General features: G+C 42.1%; 1 protein-coding gene across 1 annotated transcript in view; it reads left to right on the forward strand.

Moving 5' to 3' along the window:
* Positions 1–18,057, forward strand: part of CENPK (centromere protein K) — a 94,605-nt gene that overhangs the window by 67,521 nt on the left and 9,027 nt on the right. The window contains exons 7-10 of the mRNA XM_073623561.1: positions 7,693–7,775; positions 12,915–13,013; positions 14,162–14,297; positions 16,209–16,262. Of these exons, the coding sequence (XP_073479662.1) occupies positions 7,693–7,775; positions 12,915–13,013; positions 14,162–14,297; positions 16,209–16,262 (372 nt within the window). The remainder of the gene's footprint in view (positions 1–7,692; positions 7,776–12,914; positions 13,014–14,161; positions 14,298–16,208; positions 16,263–18,057) is intronic.

An 18,057-nucleotide genomic window follows, 5' to 3' on the forward strand; every position in this document is an offset into this window, starting at 1 on the left:
CCACTTATACATATTATCATGTGTTTTAAATCAAACCAAAATTAAACATCCAATACATAAAAAGTCCTTTAAACATGCTCCAAAATCCTTCATCGATTATTGTGACTGCCGTGCTCCTATGTTCCTTTAATAATCATGTGTGACTTAGTGAAACACCTCCACCATCCAGATTGGCCACTCACCAGATGCTTATATAAAGATGCGCCTTTGGTTCATTCAAGGGATAACCACTCCACCTATGTAACACTCCTCACCGGCTAACCTTGGGCTCTAGTATTCCTCATATAGAAGCATAGGGACAAAAAGCGATCATAGCGCAATATGTTTAAACTATTTATTTTAAAATTCAAAGAAAGCGTATCCACTCACATTTAAAAGTGCCCTCGAGCCAGCACGAAGCTTATCCAGCAGTTACGGGAAGGTCTCTGGCTGTTTGCATGGTCCGCCTGTTGATAATGTGCGGTCTCCACGCTTGGCTTGCACCTCAAGCCTCGTTCCCGTTCCTGTCTGGTCACGTGATGCAAAAAAAAATCTCCCAGCAGCCTTTTTTTTTGCATCACGTGACCGGACGGGAACGGGAACGAGGCTTGAGGTGCAAGCCAAGCGTGGAGACCGCACATTATCAACAGGCGGACCATGCAAACAGCCAGAGACCTGCCCGTAACTGCTGGATAAGCTTCGTGCCGGCTCGAGGGCACTTTTAAATGTGAGTGGATACTCCTTCTTTGAATTTTAAAATAAATAGTTTAAACATATTGCGCTATGATCGCTTTTTGTCCCTATGCTTCTATATGAGGAATACTAGAGCCCAAGGTAAGCCGGTGAGGAGTGTTACATAGGTGGAGTGGTTATCCCTTGAATGAACCAAAGGCGCATCTTTATATAAGCATCTGGTGAGTGGCCAATCTGGATGGTGGAGGTGTTTCACTAAGTCACACATGATTATTAAAGGAACATAGGAGCACGGCAGTCACAATAATCGATGAAGGATTTTGGAGCATGTTTAAAGGACTTTTTATGTATTGGATGTTTAATTTTGGTTTGATTTAAAACACATGATAATATTTATAAGTGGTTGTTTTGAAAAAAGGGAATAATACAAGTGGTGGTAATTTGAAAGTAGCGCATTCACACGTATACATTAGCATTTTCAGCCCACCTCAGTGAGGGTTTTTTTTTTTAATGCAGCAACTTTGACACACATATTTTTTGAAAAGCAGTGGTTTTGCGCTGGTGACACACACACATTCACATACGTTTATATTGATCTGAACATTGTTTGCATGCCAAGTGCCCAGCTTGTGCCAATAATCATTCCTTTTCCTTATTAAACTGTACATAGCTTGGGCTACATACAGAATACCGCACTGCGTTCCTAGGTGCGAGCTAAGACCTTCCTGTCTTATACCTGAAACACAATAGAGATCTGATTGACGCTCAGCCATTCAGAGAAAGCGATGTATTCTAGCAATGAATACGAAGCTTTCTCTGGCTGAGTCAGAGAGGCGGGCCATTGATGTCATAATCTCTAACTGAGGGCTGTTCAGATAGACTCTACTGTGTTTCAGGTATGAGACCAGAAGGTCGTGACTCGAACCCGGAACACAGTGCAGTATGTTGTCTGTAGCCACAGCTACATACAGTTTATACCGCACATCCAGCGGCCTCACATGTTAGTGAGGGACAGTTTGGCCCAAGTGAACTATGTAAAGTGTATCAAAAGCTGGAGTTCAGCTTTAACTGTCTTACATTCCAAAATAAAAGTCTGTTCTGTTTTCCAGTATCCCTGCCAGAAGCTACAGGGCTTTTATTTTTCTACACTGCAGTTAAAGCAATACAGCATGGTCAAGATGTTGGGTAATTAATGTGCAGCAGTTCACTGATGAAGTCTTCTTCTTGCTCACCCCTCCAGTCAGCAAGCTGCTTTTGTTCTATTTACAACACTATGTAGTAAAGCGCAATTGGCTTACAGTGTTACCCCTTTCTTTGTCAGTCTGATTGCTGATGTACAAGGGCTAGTAGGAAGACTGACATTTTAATGGGTGAATAACTGGATTAAATGGAGGTCTTCTACATTGTTTGCACTTGCACAATAATAAAGGCCAAGAAGGGCATGTTGAGCTATTGTTTTTTTTTAGTAATGCATCTTAGAAAGTTGTACCTGTGCTTTGCCTATTAGGATTAAACCAACAGATTCACATTCATTTCTGGTACCCCTACTGCGTACGCTCACATTCCCTTTGTCATCCCCACCTAACACTTGCCAATCTGTTCAATGGGATTGAAGAGAAATAGCGAGCACTTCCAGGTATAGTGGATCATGTGACTCTTTTCGCATGTAACTGTGGTGTTGGTACATCACTATTACATTGGGGCAGAAGGACAGTTATATCAACCGATTGTGATCCACTCAGCGCCTAAGCTGGGCAGATTCCCCTTGCTTGTGGCGGTGGCTGTGGCATCAAAGGAAAGGCAAGTATAAGAGGTTGCAGGCTCAGCTTTATGCTTTTTCACACAGATGTACTATAGTGTACATTTATACGAGGGACGTGTTAGCCTGCCCAGTGATGCACAGCTGTGCATCCCTGTGTAGGCAGGCCCATTCATTTCACTTACAATGCAGCGGCTGCACAGACACAACCACTGCTCCCAGTTTGACAGCCTGCATGGCCCCAAACGCACACTGTCTGAATTTGAGGGTCGTACACGTGCACTTGGCTGTCAGATTGGGAGCAGTGGTTGTGTCCCTGCAGCTCCTGTGCCCCAACTAAAATGAATAGGACTTCATGCTGGAGGATGCACTGAACACCTGTGCATCACCATACAGGCAAACAGTCCTCGTACGAACGTATGCTATAGTACATCTGTGTGGGCAAACAGGGCCCTCGCACAAGTGTATGCATGTGAACAAGGCCTTATAGTTGTGGGGACAGCTTAGGTTGGCATTAAGTAAATAGGTTTCAGAGACCGGGACTAATGGTGATTCTTGCAGTTCAAGTTCAAGTCAGCCTTACAGCAGGCGTTTTTGGCAGAACTTGTTTTTCATGAGCACCATAGTGAAAAATCACTCCAGGCAAATTGCCAAATCAATAATTTTTTGCTTGTTTGAAGTACATTTAGTGTGTGTGTGTGTGTGTGTGTGTGTGTGTGTGTGTGTTTCTATATCTGTGTATATATATATATAGATATACAGTTAGGTCCATATATATTTGGACACAGGCACAATTTTACATTTTTTCAGGTATTTACCAAAACATATTCAAGCTATAGTTCTATAATAGATATGGGCTGAAAGTGCACCCTCTCAGGTTTAATTTGAGGGTATGTACATCCACATCGCAGGATGGGTTTAGGAATTACTCCTCTTAAGAATAGCCATCCCCTTTTTCAAGGGACCAAAAGTAATTGGACAATTGAATCAAAAGCTATTTCATGGCCTGGTGTGGGCTACTCCTTCGTTATTTCTTCCTCAATTAAGCAGGTAAAAGGTCTGGAGTTGATTCTAAGTGTGGTATTTGCATTTGGAATCTATTGCTGTGAACCTACATCATGCGTTCAAAGGAGCTGTCCATGCAAGTGAAACGGGCCATTGTAAGGCTTCAAAAACCAAACAAATCCATCAAAGAGATAGCAGCAACATTAGGAGTGGCCAAATTACTCTCCAGGAGGTGGGCGTATCATTGTCAAAGTCTACAATCAAGAGAAGACTTCACGAGAACAAACACAGAGAGTTCACCAGAAGGTGCAAACCATTCCTAAGCCTGAAGAATAGAAAAGCCAGATTAGACTTTGCCAAAAAACATCTAAAAAAGCCAGACCAGTTTTGGAAAAGCATTCTTTGGACAGATGAAACTAAGATTGATATCAAATATATATATATATATATATATATATATATATATATATATATATATATATATATATATGGACCTAACTGTATACAGTACTGTGCAAAAGTTTTGGGCAGCTGTTAAAAAATGCTGTAAATTTAAGAATGATTTCAGCAGTAGAAGTGTTAGTAGTTTATTTTTATCAATTATCAACCTGAAAGTAACTGAACAGAATAGAAATCCAAATCAAATCAATATTGGGTGTGACCACCCTTTTCCTTCAAAACCGCATCTATTCTGCTAGGTACACTTGCACACAGTTTTTGAAGGAACTTGGTAGGTTGTTTCAAACATTTTGGAGAACTAACCACAGATCTTCTGTGAATGTAGGCTGCCTCACATACTGCTGTCTTTTCATGTAATTATGGACAGACTCAATTATGTTGAGATCAGGGCTCTGTGGGGGCCAAACCATCACTTCCAGGACTCCTTGTTCTTCATTACATTGACATTAGCTCTATGTCTGGGGTCGTTGTGCTGCTGCAGAATGCCTTTGGGCCAGTCACACGCCTCCCTGATGGTATGGTATGATGGATAAGTATCTGCCTGTATTTATCAGCATTGAGGACGCTGTTGATCCTGATGAAATCTCCAACCCTGTTTGCAGAAATGCGTCGGTAAACAAACTGCCTCCTGCTACAGCCAAATATTTCAAATGTTGACTCATTAGTCCAAAGCACCTGCTGCCATTTTTCTGCACCCCAGTTTCTATGTTTTCTTGAATAGTTGAGTCACTCAGCCTTGTTTTCACATCGGCAGCATGGCTTTTTGGCCACTGCTCTTCCATGAAGACCATTTCTGGCCAGACTTTGGACAATAGATGGTTGTACCTGTGTCTTACTGGTGTCTGCCAGTTCTGTGCTGATGGCACTGCTGGACATCTTCCAATGTCGAAGGGAAGTAAGCGTGTTGTGTCTTTCATCTGCTGCATCCTTGGTCTACCACTGCGTCTATGGTCCTCAGCATTGCCTAATCAATGGTGTCCTCAATATTGAATAATACAGGCAGATACTTCTCCATCATGCCATACAATCAGGGAGACGTGATTGGCCCCAAATTTGTTCTGCAGCAGGACAACGACCCCAAACATACAGCCAATGTCATTAAGAACTTCAGCATAAAGAAGAACAAGGAGTCCTGCAAGTGATGGTTTGGCTCCCACAGAGCCCTAATTTCAACATCATCGGGTCAGTCTTGGATAACATGAAGAGACAGAAGAATTTGAGGCAGCCTACATACACAGAAGATCTGTTGTTAGCTCTCCAAGATTTTTGGAAAAACCTACTTTTCTTCAAAAATTGTGCAAGTGTACCTAGAAGAATTGCTGTTTTGAAGGCAAAAGTGGCCCCATCCATTGGCCCCTCAATGCGGCAAAGTTGGCCTGTACATTTAGCGGAGAAACCGCCCCAAATATCATGTTTCCACCTCCGTGCTTGACTGTAGGGATGGTTTTCTTAGGGTCATAGTCAGCATTTTTTTTCCTACAAACACGAGTCCCCCTCCTCAAGAAGACGCATGTGCAGTCATGCCAATGAACATCTAAATGATTCAGAGAAGGATTGGGAGAAAGTGCTGTGCTCAGATGAGACCAAAATTGAGCTCTTTGGCATTAACTCAACTCTCCGTGTTTGGAGGAAGAAGAACGCTGACTATGACCCTAAGAACACTATCCCTACAGTCGAGCATGGGGGTGGAAACATGATACTTTGGGGCTGCTTCTCTGCTAAAGGTACAGGGTGGCTTTGCCGCATTGAGGGGCCAATGGACCGGGCCATGTTTTGTAAAATCTTGGATGAGAACCTTCTTCCCTCAGCCAGAACACTGAAGATGGGTCATGGATGCGTCTTCCAGGATGACCCAAAACATACCGCCAAGGCAATAAAGGAGTGGCTCAAGAAGAAGCACATTAAAGTCATGGAGTGGCCTAGCCAGTCTCCAGACTCGAATCCTATATAAAATGTATGGAGGGGCCTGAAACTTCGAGTTTCCAAGAAACAGCCAAGAAACCTTAAAGGGATTGTAAAGTCAGAAAGTTTTTTTATCTTCATGCATTCATGAAGATAAAAAGCCTTCTGTGTGCAGCAGCCTACCTAACACTTACCTGAGGTCCCTCTCTGTCCAGAGCCGTCCGAGATTCTCCCTCCTGATTGGGACACAGTGGCGCCATTGGCTGCCGCTGGTGTCAATCAAAGTCAGGTAGCCAATCAGGAGAGAGAGGGGCCGGGCTGGGCTCCATGTCTGAATGGAGACATGGAGCTGTGACTCGGCTCGGTTGCCTCCATAGCAAGCTGCTTGCTGTGGGGGCACTGAACAGGAGGGAGGGGTCAGGATCACAGAAGAGGGACCCGAGAAGAGGAGGATCCAAGTTGCTCTGTGCAAATCCACTGCAACAGAGCAGGTAAGTATAACATGTTTGTTATTTTTTATAGGAAAAAAACAAGCCTTTACAATCACTTTAAGGCTCCATGCACACTGGGCTTAAAAAAGTCTGTTCTCTTGGGAGTAGAAAAACACTCATATAGATTTTAGACGAGTTTAGGACAGTTTTACGTTTTTTTTTCTGCCAGTAAGCTCCAATCAGAAACGCAAACCAGAAGGGTTTTTGTTTTCTTTCCTGCCTCTAAACGTTGAGCTCAAAATATGCCTGTAATCGTCCTAATGTGTATGGACACATACAGTATCATAACATTGAGCTGCTTCTACAGGCAGAACACAAAACTCCTGTAGCAACGTTTTGTAAGCCAATGTGCATGGAGCCTAATGCCGTGTACACTCGAGTGGACTTCTCGTCGGACTGAACCCCGAAGGACTTTTCAACGGAGTTCCGACGAAACGGAGAAAAGGAAGTTCAAAAGCTAGTAGTCAATAGCTGCCCTTGCGTTGTTTTCGGTCCGTAGGACTAGCATACAGACGAGCGTTTTTTCGATAGAAATCGAGTCCGTCGGAAAGATTTGAAACCTGTTCTATTTCTAAGGTCCATCAGATTTTTCAACAGAAAAGGTCCGATGAAGCCCACACACGATCGGAATGTCTGATGGATTCGTTCCGTCGGACCTTTTCTGCCAGAAAATCCGCTCGTGTGTACGCGGCATAAGGATTTAGAGAGGATCTGTAAACCCTTTTCACACTGGGGTATTTTTCAGGCGCTGGAGTCCCAGTGTGAGAGCCCGAGTGCTTTCACACTGGGGCGTTGCGCTTGCCGGACATTATAAAAAGTCCTGCAAGCAGCATCCTTGGGGCAGTGGAGGAGCGGTGTATACAAGTACTAAGTCATGTTTTGCTTGGTGATCAAATACTTATTTTACTCACTGAACTGCAAGTTAATTTATAGCATCTGTTTTATGTGTTTTTTTTCTAGGTTTTTGGTTGATATTCTGTCTCTATCATTTAAAATACACCTATGATAAAAATTATAGACCCTTCATTTCTTTGTGAGTGGGCAAACTTACAAAAAAATCTGCTGGGATCAAATAATTATTTTCCCCACTGTGTGTGTGTGTGTGTGTGTGTGTGTGTGTATATGTATGTGTGTGTGTGTGTGTGTATATGTGTGTGTGTGTATATATATATATATATATATATATATATATATATATATATATATATATATATATATATATAAAGATGTATCTCCAAACCATATTTCCTGTTATAGATTATAGGTTAAACATTCTTCTTTACCTCCAAAGATTTGTACACCAAATTTAATTCTAAATGTGGAGAAATCAAGTGAAAGTGTTAGGCTGTTTTACAGTTTAATATAATTTGTCTACAGCATGTTAATAGGTTGTTCATTTTGCAGCTGAAACAAACTGACGAGGAGCTTGAAATGATGCTCTCCAACGCTCGAGCCAAGAACAAGAAACTGAAGAGTGATCTGGAGAAGTATGCCACTTTAGTTTATCTTGAAAAGATAAAACATTGATAGCATGTGCACATATTGTGGTATCATTAAATATTTTACAGGCCTTACCTGCAGGTTGGTTCCAGGGGAAAAGCTAAAATCAGTCCAGGATATGATGTATGGATGCTCCTTTGAGATCCCTTCTTCTGTGAAGTGCCGCAGACATATGGCCAACACACACTGCTGAAGCAAAACCAGTGGATGTCCTGCTTGACACAGTCATGTATTTATATGAACCAGTCTTCCGTTTCATCCAAAGTACAATCTGCACATGTGTAATGGTTCTGCTTACACAGTTGCTGATGCCACAGCTAGTTGAAATGGGAATTTTGTTTTGTCGTTGTTTTCAATGCTTACCAAATGCTCCATGCTTTTAGCAGCATTGATATGCGTTTGTGACGCTATTGACAGCACTTAAAGCGGAACTATGTTGCATTTGAGCACCACAGGCCCAAAAACGCTATTTCTTTTTTTTTATATTCAAAGCATACTCACCCATCCATCCATGTCTCAATGCTTTATATTGCTGAGAAATAACTTTGAAAAACACACCCTAACATTTCTGTCTGTGGCCATCTTAAATAAGGGCAGATGATTTGTGTAGCGTTTACTTCCTGGAATCCATCTACCCTTCTCTCAGGCATGCAGGTAGGAGGGTGTGCATAGCTGAGAAAAACCCTCCCAACTGAGGACTCCTGGGATATATGACATAATTTGCCTAGGCATGGAAACTAGAAAGTAACTGAAGAAATGTAAAAAAATAAAAGTTTAGAACAACTAAATATGATATACTTTCCTATCTATTTACTAATGCTAGCAGCATAAGGATTAAAAACAGTCAATGTAGATTGAGAGAGTGAGGTTCCACTTTAATATGTGTGTATATACAGTATAACAAAAAAAACTTTAATAGACTGTCCTTTCCCATTAAAGCATTGGTCTCCAAACTCCAAAAAGCCGGATGCGCCCCTTTGCTTGCCTTTTCTGGCTCTTGGGACACACTTCCTCTCTCTGACATCAGCAACGGGGTATTATTTTTCCTGCTGATACCAATGATGGAGTATAAATTCCTTCTCTGGGGCACTATGTACTTTTACACCCAAACCTGAGGCATTATCCACTCCCACTTTTTCACGGTCTGGCCCCTCAGTCAGTCAGTCTAAAGAACGTTAAACCGGCCCTTTGTTTAGAAAGTTTTAAGACCCCTGCATTAAAGCATACTAAAATGTAATATATTGCATCTTACCAGTCCTTCGATGAGGTTGCTGTTTTCGTTTTCCTTTTACTTTTACCCAGTGATCCTGTGAATAACACACTTCCTGTCCTTTCATGTCTGTTTTTATGTCGTGGTATTTACGCAGCGGTTTTTCAAATGCAATTTTTTGGGAAAAAATACGCTTTAATTAATTTTATTGCACACAAACACAATATAATACCCAATTTTCTGGTAAAATATAAAAGATGATGTTACGCAGAGTGAATCGATACCTAACATGTCTTGCTTTAAGATTGCGTCTGCCCGTGGATCGGCTCCAAATTATGGTACTTAAAATTCTCCATAGGCTTTACCACTTTCCCACAGGAAACTTAAATCCATTCCAAACCAGACCAATTTCCAGCTTTCAGCACTCTCACATTTTGGTGGTATTTAATCATCACTGGGTTTTTTTTATTTTTTGCGCTATAAATGAAAAAAGACCGAAAATTTTGTAAAAATAATGCATTTTTCTTCATTTCAGTTATAAAATTTTGCAAATTAGTAATTTTTCTTTATAAGCTTTGGCCAAAAGTTATGCTTCTACATATCTTTGGTAAAAATAACCCAAATAAGTACCGTATTTATCGGCGTATTACACGCGCCGGCGTATAACACGCACCCCAAGTTTAGGGGGGAATTTTAAGGAAAAAAACTTTTAGGAGGGAAGTTTAAGGAAAAAAAACTTACATTTAAATGCCCATCAATGCAGCGTTATCGTGTCCATCTGCAGCCTTGTCAGTGCAGCCTTGCCCCAGTGTCCAGTGCAGCCTTGTCAGTGCAGCCTTGTCCCAGTGTCCAGTGCAGCCTTGTCAGTGCAGCTTTGCGTCAGTGCAGCCTTGTCAGTGCAGCTTTGCCCCAGTGCAGAATTGTCAGTGCAGCCTTGCCCCAGTGCAGCCTTGTCCCCAGTGGTCAGTGCAGCCTTGTCCCCAGTGGTCAGTGCAGCCTTGTCCCCAGTGTACATTTTATCATCGCCGCCGACATACACAAGTTTAGTTTGTATTTTTAAATATGGCGCCGCGGAGTTCAGAGGGACTCGGCGGCGCTCGTTCAGCTGAACGAGCGCCGCCGAGAACACAGTGACTGGGCGGAGCCGAGATACACATAGCCGAGGGTGAACGGCGCCGAGAACCCTCGGCTATGTGTATCTCGGCTCCGCCCAGTCACTGTGTTCTCGGCGGCGCTTGTTCAGATGAATGAGCGCCGCCGAGTCCCTCCGAACTCCGCGGCGCCATATTTAAAAATACACGCTATGTGAATGTCGGCGGCGATCGCTCCGATAGATCACAAAATAGCGGGGATCGCCGTATAACACGCACCCACGATTTTCCCCTGATTTTAAGGGGAAAAAAGTGCGTGTTATACGCCGATAAATACGGTATATACTATTTTGTCTTTGTGAAAGTTATAGAGTCTACAAGCTATGGTGGCAATCATTGAAAATTGATCATGTAATCTAATGTACTGACCTATCTCATTTCTTGAGACACTAACAAGCCAGGAAAGTACAAATACCCCCCAAATTACCCGTTTTGGAAAGTAGACATTCCAAGGTATTTAGTAAGAGGCATGGTGAGTTTTTTGACTTTGTAATTTTTTCCAACAATTCCTTGCAAAATTTTTTTTTTCCCGCACAACATTATCATATTACCAAGTTTTTTCTCACATACAACATATGCATACTTGCAACTACTTCCCCAAAGACATTCTGCTACTCCTCCTGAGTATGGCGATACCACATGTGAGACTTTTAAACAGCCTCCCAGGCTTCACAATCAAATGGCATAGCCCAGGAAAGGCTGTGGCAGGATTTGGACCCCTTCCGCCACCTGCAGAAGTGATTGAGTGGCTGAACAGGGAATCGCTGGCTGAAAAATGTGATACTAGGTTGATGCCTGCAGGTGCCAATGTACCCTGAGCTGTAGGCATAGTAATTTTTAGAAGGGGTTCCCTGAAGGCCAAAAGTCTTTCCCAGGGTTTCCTCCATGTTTAAAAGGTTGAGAATGTCTGGCCCACAGCCTACCCCCCTAGCCAAAAGAGCTTCTCGAGATAATGAGTTATCCAAGTCATTTTCTAAAGATGAGTGAACTATAAATGTAAAAATTTAACAATTCCACCAATTCAGATATGTTCCATTTGCTTGAACATGCAGCTCTGTCTAGGCAATCAGAATTCATGAATTGCATAATTTGCCGCAGAACAGACAAAAATAGGCATACACTTATTTATGTAAATTGAAAAAGGATGAGATTTTGCTGATCGGAATATAACAAAATTAATATTTATAGCCAATGGGCTATAGTACTTTTGGGGGTTAGAAAAGCCCTAAACATTGTGAGTTACTGTAGATGACAGCATAAGTTGCCATTGTCTGGAGCACCAGTAAAAAGATATTGTCACTTTGCCCATGCAGGGGAAATGGACAGTTCCTTTGCAAAGGGGACCCCTTTATACTGGCCTTACCTGTGCTCCTTGCTACTCAGCAGCTCTCACAGAAATCAACTGTGTCAGCAACCAAAGGGAGCAGTGACATCACTTCCATCTTCATGTGACAGTGTTTTGGGCCTACAGATTAGATGACTGGCCTGAGCCCTGTCAAAGTGGAAGAGGTCACATCCCCCAGCCCAATACCCAGAAGTGCCAGGTATTCTCATTGTCTGTGGAGGAGTAAAGAGCTGTAAGGGAGCACAGGTAAGTATAAGGGGCCGATTGTGCTTTTTTACAGTCCATGGGATTGATTTACTAAATTGGAGAGTGCAAAATCTGGTGCAGCTCTGCATAGAAACCAATCGGCTTCTAGGTTTTGTTTGTCAAAATTGAATTTACAAGTTGAAGTTAGAAGGTGATTGGCTACCATGCGCAGCTACACCAGATTTTGCACTCTCCAGTTTTAAAAAACTCAAAACTCTTTCTAAAAGAAACATAGAGGCTGCCATTGCTGACTTCTATTTTGAAAGTGCCTGGCTCTCATACTTGGCCTCTGACTTCACTGCTGATCAGGGCATCTGACCTTACTGAGCCACAAACTCAGTTATTCAGAAAATACTGAGATCAGTGGGTAAGTATGGCTGCCTCCTTGTTTCTCTTAGGAAAATAGATCATTTTCTGTTATTGAAAACAATGCATATCACTGGCCTCATCATGCAGGGGGCTTCATCAACCTATCTACAAGCTTTGCATAGTCATATGAATGGCAGAACTGTTTATAGCATTGCAAACAGCAGAAAGTCACTCTAGACAGAAATGGAAGGCCAAATGTATAGGTAAGGCTATGTGCTGTCAGTTAATTCAGTTTTTGCTTTTTGCAAAAATTATACTGTTCGTTGGTATCGTCACTCGCAGAATGTGTATCAGAATTCAGTAACCTCAGTGAGCTTTTGAGTTTGGCTTGCTGTCTCTAGCACAGTGTGGGCCATGGAAGATCCTGGTCTAACAGCTGGATTAGAGCCCTACCTATAAGTTAGGGATGCATAGCCCAGAGATATTCTCAAATATGAAATTAAAGTATGAGCTTGCCAGTGGATATGAGTTCTTCACATCAGAATATGCTAATCAGACAAAAGATGTATATAGACCATGTAAGATTGTTTGTTGAAATGTGCCTGATCAGATAAACAAGCAGCTAAATCTGCTTGTTTATGTCTGCCATTGTGTTTAGCACTGAGCAGAATAGTTTGACTGATTAATCAGCACATAAATTATTATTTCTGTTCTTTTATTGATACCTTATACCCAGAACAACTGTCAGACAATATATAAAAGGGGGGGGGGGTGGAGAAAGCCATTCAAGGTATCCACAAAGAAACTGCAGAGAAGAGCTGATGAATGAAAGCTGTATTTCTATATTTTGTTTTGTTTCTTCCAGAGAAGAACGCTGGTTGGATGAACAGCAGAAGGCAGTGGATGCCCTCACAGCCAAGCTGGAGGAGTTGAACAATCAGGCATCCAATATTTCCCAAAGCAGGTATTTTTTTTTAAAAAAAGTTCTTTTTGAAGCCAGAATATCTCTGTATTTATTTACTTTCACCTTTAACAGGTTATTTGCTAGATGCATTATTAGATACGGTTCGCTACTTTATATTTATTCCATCCACTTAATGCTAAATGATACAAGTAGCTGCCCAGTTTATAAAATTACATTACTGGGCTAGAAGCCACTGTGTTTGGCTATAAAAAAATGTTATTGAAGGTTCACAAAAATCAAAACAGACAATTAAACAGATGTTTGTATTAATGGCAGCCATACATGCATTGAAATTCAGCTGGTTCAGCAGCGACTGACCGAATTTCGATCCAAGGATGGGCAGGCTGATTGACCCCAAGTCGATCCAGCCTGCTGGATTTTTTGCATGCGATGACTGCCGGTGGCTATAGCAGCTAGCTGTAATCATTGTTTTCTTCCAGCCAGGAAAGCAACCTGTGTGCCCCCTACCCTCGCCAGCGGAACACAATAGTGCTGTGAGTGGCATTCCCCCATGAACTAGCGATTTTTTTTTTTAAAGAGAAAGTCCACATAAAAAGACTAAACAAGGGTGTAATCAGTGGCTTCATCAGCCAGGTTCGGAGCTCCCTTTTCAGCTCCCCTCCAAAACCATGACATGGCTAACTTGCCCTTATGCTAAGTTATTGCCACATGGGCAGTGCTGTATTCTCATATTAATATGCTGTATTCGGCAGGGGATGGCAGTATCACTGTGTATAAATGAGAGAAAGTGTGAATCATAATCACCATGATTTAATGACCTGACCTTGGCCCTTGGTTCAAGCTCCCTGGATAAAATAGATGAGTTATACTCTAGAGCATTAAACTGTCGGCTAATAAAAGACTTAGCTGAGAAGTGTATAAAGAAAGAAACCATGCAGCTTATTTTATGAGCATCTTTTTCGGGTGGGGTTCTTTCCAGAAAACAATCATACTTTATAAAAGTATTGGATTTGTTGCCTAAAATAGCCAATCATTTTCCTGAGAGAATAGAAGGAAGAATCTGGTTGCTGTGGGCAGGACAAGGTCAGAGCTTTTGTCAAAATAGGACCTGTTGGGTTTTGCTGAAAATCAAATTTAAAAATGTGTTTTTAACAATCTTCTTGATTTTATCTAAAATCTCGGTCAAGTGTACATGAGAAGCTAAAAACTAAGCTTCAGAAAGTGGGATCCTACAGGGAAGAATTATTAATTGCGCTTGGAGATTTTTTATCTGAAAACTTCCCTCTTCTAAAGGAACAGGATCAGAGGGTCAAGAAGAAAAAGGTAACTTTTACTCTACGTTCACTTTTTTTCACATTGTAAAACATTAAAGTTAAATAAACTCTTCTGTTAAAAGCCCAATTACAGCTTTGTCAATTATTATTTTATTAGGCTTAATCTACATGAATGGAAAAGAGGTAGTAAAATTCTCCAACCGCCCAGAATGAAGCACTGCAGAAACTAAGGCCTGTTCACACTGATCTAATGCTTCACTTTGCAGAAAATTGAACTTCGCATGTCATGTTTGGCAGGTTGTGCCACTTGCCAAACATGCCTACTGAAATAATAACCATGGGCCAACTGCTTGGCATTAAGTTGCTGCACGGTATTGCAATGCAAAAACCCCCTTGGTATTGGTAAATGCATGCAGGAAGTGGCAAAATCCCCTCCTGAACACCTGCAAACTGCCACTCGAGCACCTCTGAAAAATGATCCAGCACCAATCCTTTTTCGGAGGTGCAATATTGGTATCAGTGTAAACAAGACCTTATGCAGCTAGATGGCATAAGCAGTAATAATTTGTATTTTAATAGTTCTTTGTGCTGCAGCAAGAGTTTACATTACCCTGTACTAGCACAGGCTATTTTAATCATTGCGACAACAAAGGACTGTTAAAAACTAGCTACATTTCAGTAATAAATGGCAAACTTCTACTGGGCTTTAAAGCACACCTGTACTTTGTTTTAAAAGGCAACATAAGCTAGAACTGTACTTTAGGCTTTAGAAAGGTAATGTGGTAAGATATAGCACTGGAGTGCATCTCGGAGGTTATTTTTTCTAGTGCCTATTAATATCATCTGAAAGGTGCCCTAGGACACCTCAATCTGTAAACCCATCTTAGTTCCCATAGTAAATGTGTTCTGTCCATTTTATGTGCTGCTCTCTGTCCTCAGAAACTCATTGCTTTTAGTATCCAAACAACCCACTTTTGTTTGGATGAAGGCATCTGTTTTTTTAACTAACCATAACTGTGTATTGCCAGCTTTAGACTGCATTAGCTTAACAACCACATAATTTAATACTATTTGAAGGCGGCAACATCTGCAGGACCCATGGTGCTGTGGGGCCCTGTTCTTATCAGAATTAAAGAATGCGTCTTTGCAAACTTCCCTCCATGTAATAGGCAGTGCAGCCTTTCTCAGCCTTATTTACCATGGAGGAATCCTTGAAAAAATTTTCAGATTTACGGAGGAACCCCTGAAATCATTTTCAGATCTACAATTCACGCTGTTACTGTGTTCAGTTGGCTGTTGATATAATAAATATTAAATGTTATAATGTTTTTTAAAACCCCTTCTTTCCTGCCTTTTGGTGGCCTTTTAAAGTGGCCACCTGATGATCCTATTGGTAAACGTGAAGCTAGTGTTGAATCCAAATAAAGGCCTGCACACCTTCAGAAAGTTTTACATCTCGTGCTATGGTTTGCCCCCACAGGCAAATCCATGGAATGCTTTAATATAATCCATAAAATAACTGCACAAAAGAATTGTTTTTTAAATCCATGATTATCATAAATTCAACTGTTTTAGCAGTGTATTAATAAAGTTGCTCTTAATAGCATTGCAAAATGTTGGCTCTAATTTGACCCTTTCTTAATCGAGTGCTACTCTTTAATGGGCAAAGTGATGGTCTCTTCAATTAAAAGGCTAGAAAAGATAATGTGAAGGAAAGTTAATAATGTTGCTGCATTGAAATTTTAGCAAGACTCAAGACATACCTACCCTTTTTTCTTGGAATGAATGATTTTTATGGATCACTGGACTACCTTCGATTCCTAGTTTTTTTTCAACAGAGCAAAACTGTTCTCTGGAATCATTCATTCACAAGCATGTCATAAGAGAGATTACATATTGTACCTACATTAGGTGAAATATAGTAAACATAATGTAACTTGCATTTCCTATCTATCTTCAGGGTACAGCTGAATCACCACAAGTAGAATGGATACCATTAGCAGACATTTTAGAGGTAAATCTCTATTAAATTGTACATAAAGTGTCTTTGATATTTTCTTTATCGTATATCACGGGACATAGAGCCATAGTTATTAACTATATGGGTATATTGGCATCTTCAGGTGATGGACACTGGCACATCCAAGACAGGAAGTTCACTCCCTATATAGCCCCTCCTCCTACCAGGAGTACCTCAGTTTTTTTGCCAGTGTCTAAGGTGTTGGTCACGAGTGAAGATGTGCTCTGAAGAGCTCCGCTGGAGGGATCTCTATTGGATTTAAACAGCCTCCACTGACCGGATCCATCCAAAGTGCCACTGAGGCCAAGGTGGGCCTCGTATAAGAAGAACGAGGTTAAGAAGAAAGAGGTTTTGTCTGTAACGCCTGTCCTTGGAGGGCTGAACCCGGGGACCCAGTGCTTTGGTCTTGCTCACATTACCTAAATTTTTTCCTGGCGGTGTGCTATACAGGTCCAAGGAAGTGAAACCCCGATAAAAAGGGACCCGGTCCTTGAAGGTTTGCCAAACGCAGCCCGCCGTGATGGGTGAAGATTGGATCTGTCTGATATCAGCAGAAATCCTGCGGCGGGGATAAAGTAAGGGAAGAAGCCTAGGAACTGTAAAAGTCCACGTATGGTTTTTCTTCCTTGGGAAAAATGTTGTCATGCCTTAAGTCTCCACTAGAGGGAGTAAATGCACATACCTTAGGAAGTTGTCACATCTTTTGTGTGGGCTCAGCAGCAGCTTGTCTCAGCAGGGATTCCTCATGTAGGTAAGAGATTTGCCATACCGCACTTCTCCCCCCTGAAGGGACTAAAAGGATTGGGAAAATTCGACAATGGTTGTGCTCCCCCTGCAACCCCCCCTCCTGTGGGGGTGTGGTAGCTCCCTTTGCTCTGAAGTTTCCCCCACTCTGCTCACCATTAGACCCTGCCTCTCCTCCCCTCCCACTCTTGGTGGGTCTGCCAAGTGACAAACCCGAATGCCGCTCGCGCGCAGTAACTAGCGAGTTTTTTGAAAAAAAAAGGAGGTGGGGCGGGTGATGAATGGAGGGGGCGGGGCCTAGGCACAGCGCCGCATGTGGGACGTAGCGTCCACGAAGACACACAGCGCAGGCGCAGGGAGGAAGCTGAGTACAAAGAGCAGACTCTCCTCAGCTGGATGGCTGGAGAGCATGGGGCACGTAAGGGCTGCATACAGGCATTCCCAATAGAGGAAAGACATTTTTCCCATCGCTAGGCTGAACTTTTATTAGCGGCATTTCTTTGCTAGACTATTTTTCAGCAAGTAGTGCATTTAAATAGTGCCTCTGCTTTTGTGCTTATGCCTATACTATGCCTCCCAAAAAGGCCGGTGCAAACACCTCAAAAAAGGTACCAAAAACATCACCCCCAGGTGCTGAGGACTCCAGTCGTTCATCTACACTGTCATCTTCTCCTGAAATACCAGAAGTGGCTAACCAGGGTGAGCCATTGGAACCAGTTGGTGTTGCAGCCGCTTCTCACATCTCAGCCCCTGTATACGTGACTGAAGATGCGCTTTCCTCCCTGAAAGACTAGCGGCTTTAATCGCATCCTCCATCCAAAGGGAAAGGAAGCGTGGTAGACCCCCCTCCCCCACCTCAGACCCTTTATCAAGGGAACAGTGGGTAGAGGATGAGGTTTTACCCTCAGGGGATCAGGAGGAAAGGCAATCCAATGACTCCTCTTCGGAGGAAACAACGGTGGATGAACCCTTTTCAGCCTCGCAATCTGAGAAATTGCTGGTACAATCTCTTACAGAAATGGTTCGTTCTGCTTTCAAGCTGCCC

The sequence above is a fragment of the Aquarana catesbeiana genome, linkage group LG01 (assembly GCF_042186555.1).
Source record: "Aquarana catesbeiana isolate 2022-GZ linkage group LG01, ASM4218655v1, whole genome shotgun sequence".
Taxonomy (NCBI): domain Eukaryota; kingdom Metazoa; phylum Chordata; class Amphibia; order Anura; family Ranidae; genus Aquarana; species Aquarana catesbeiana.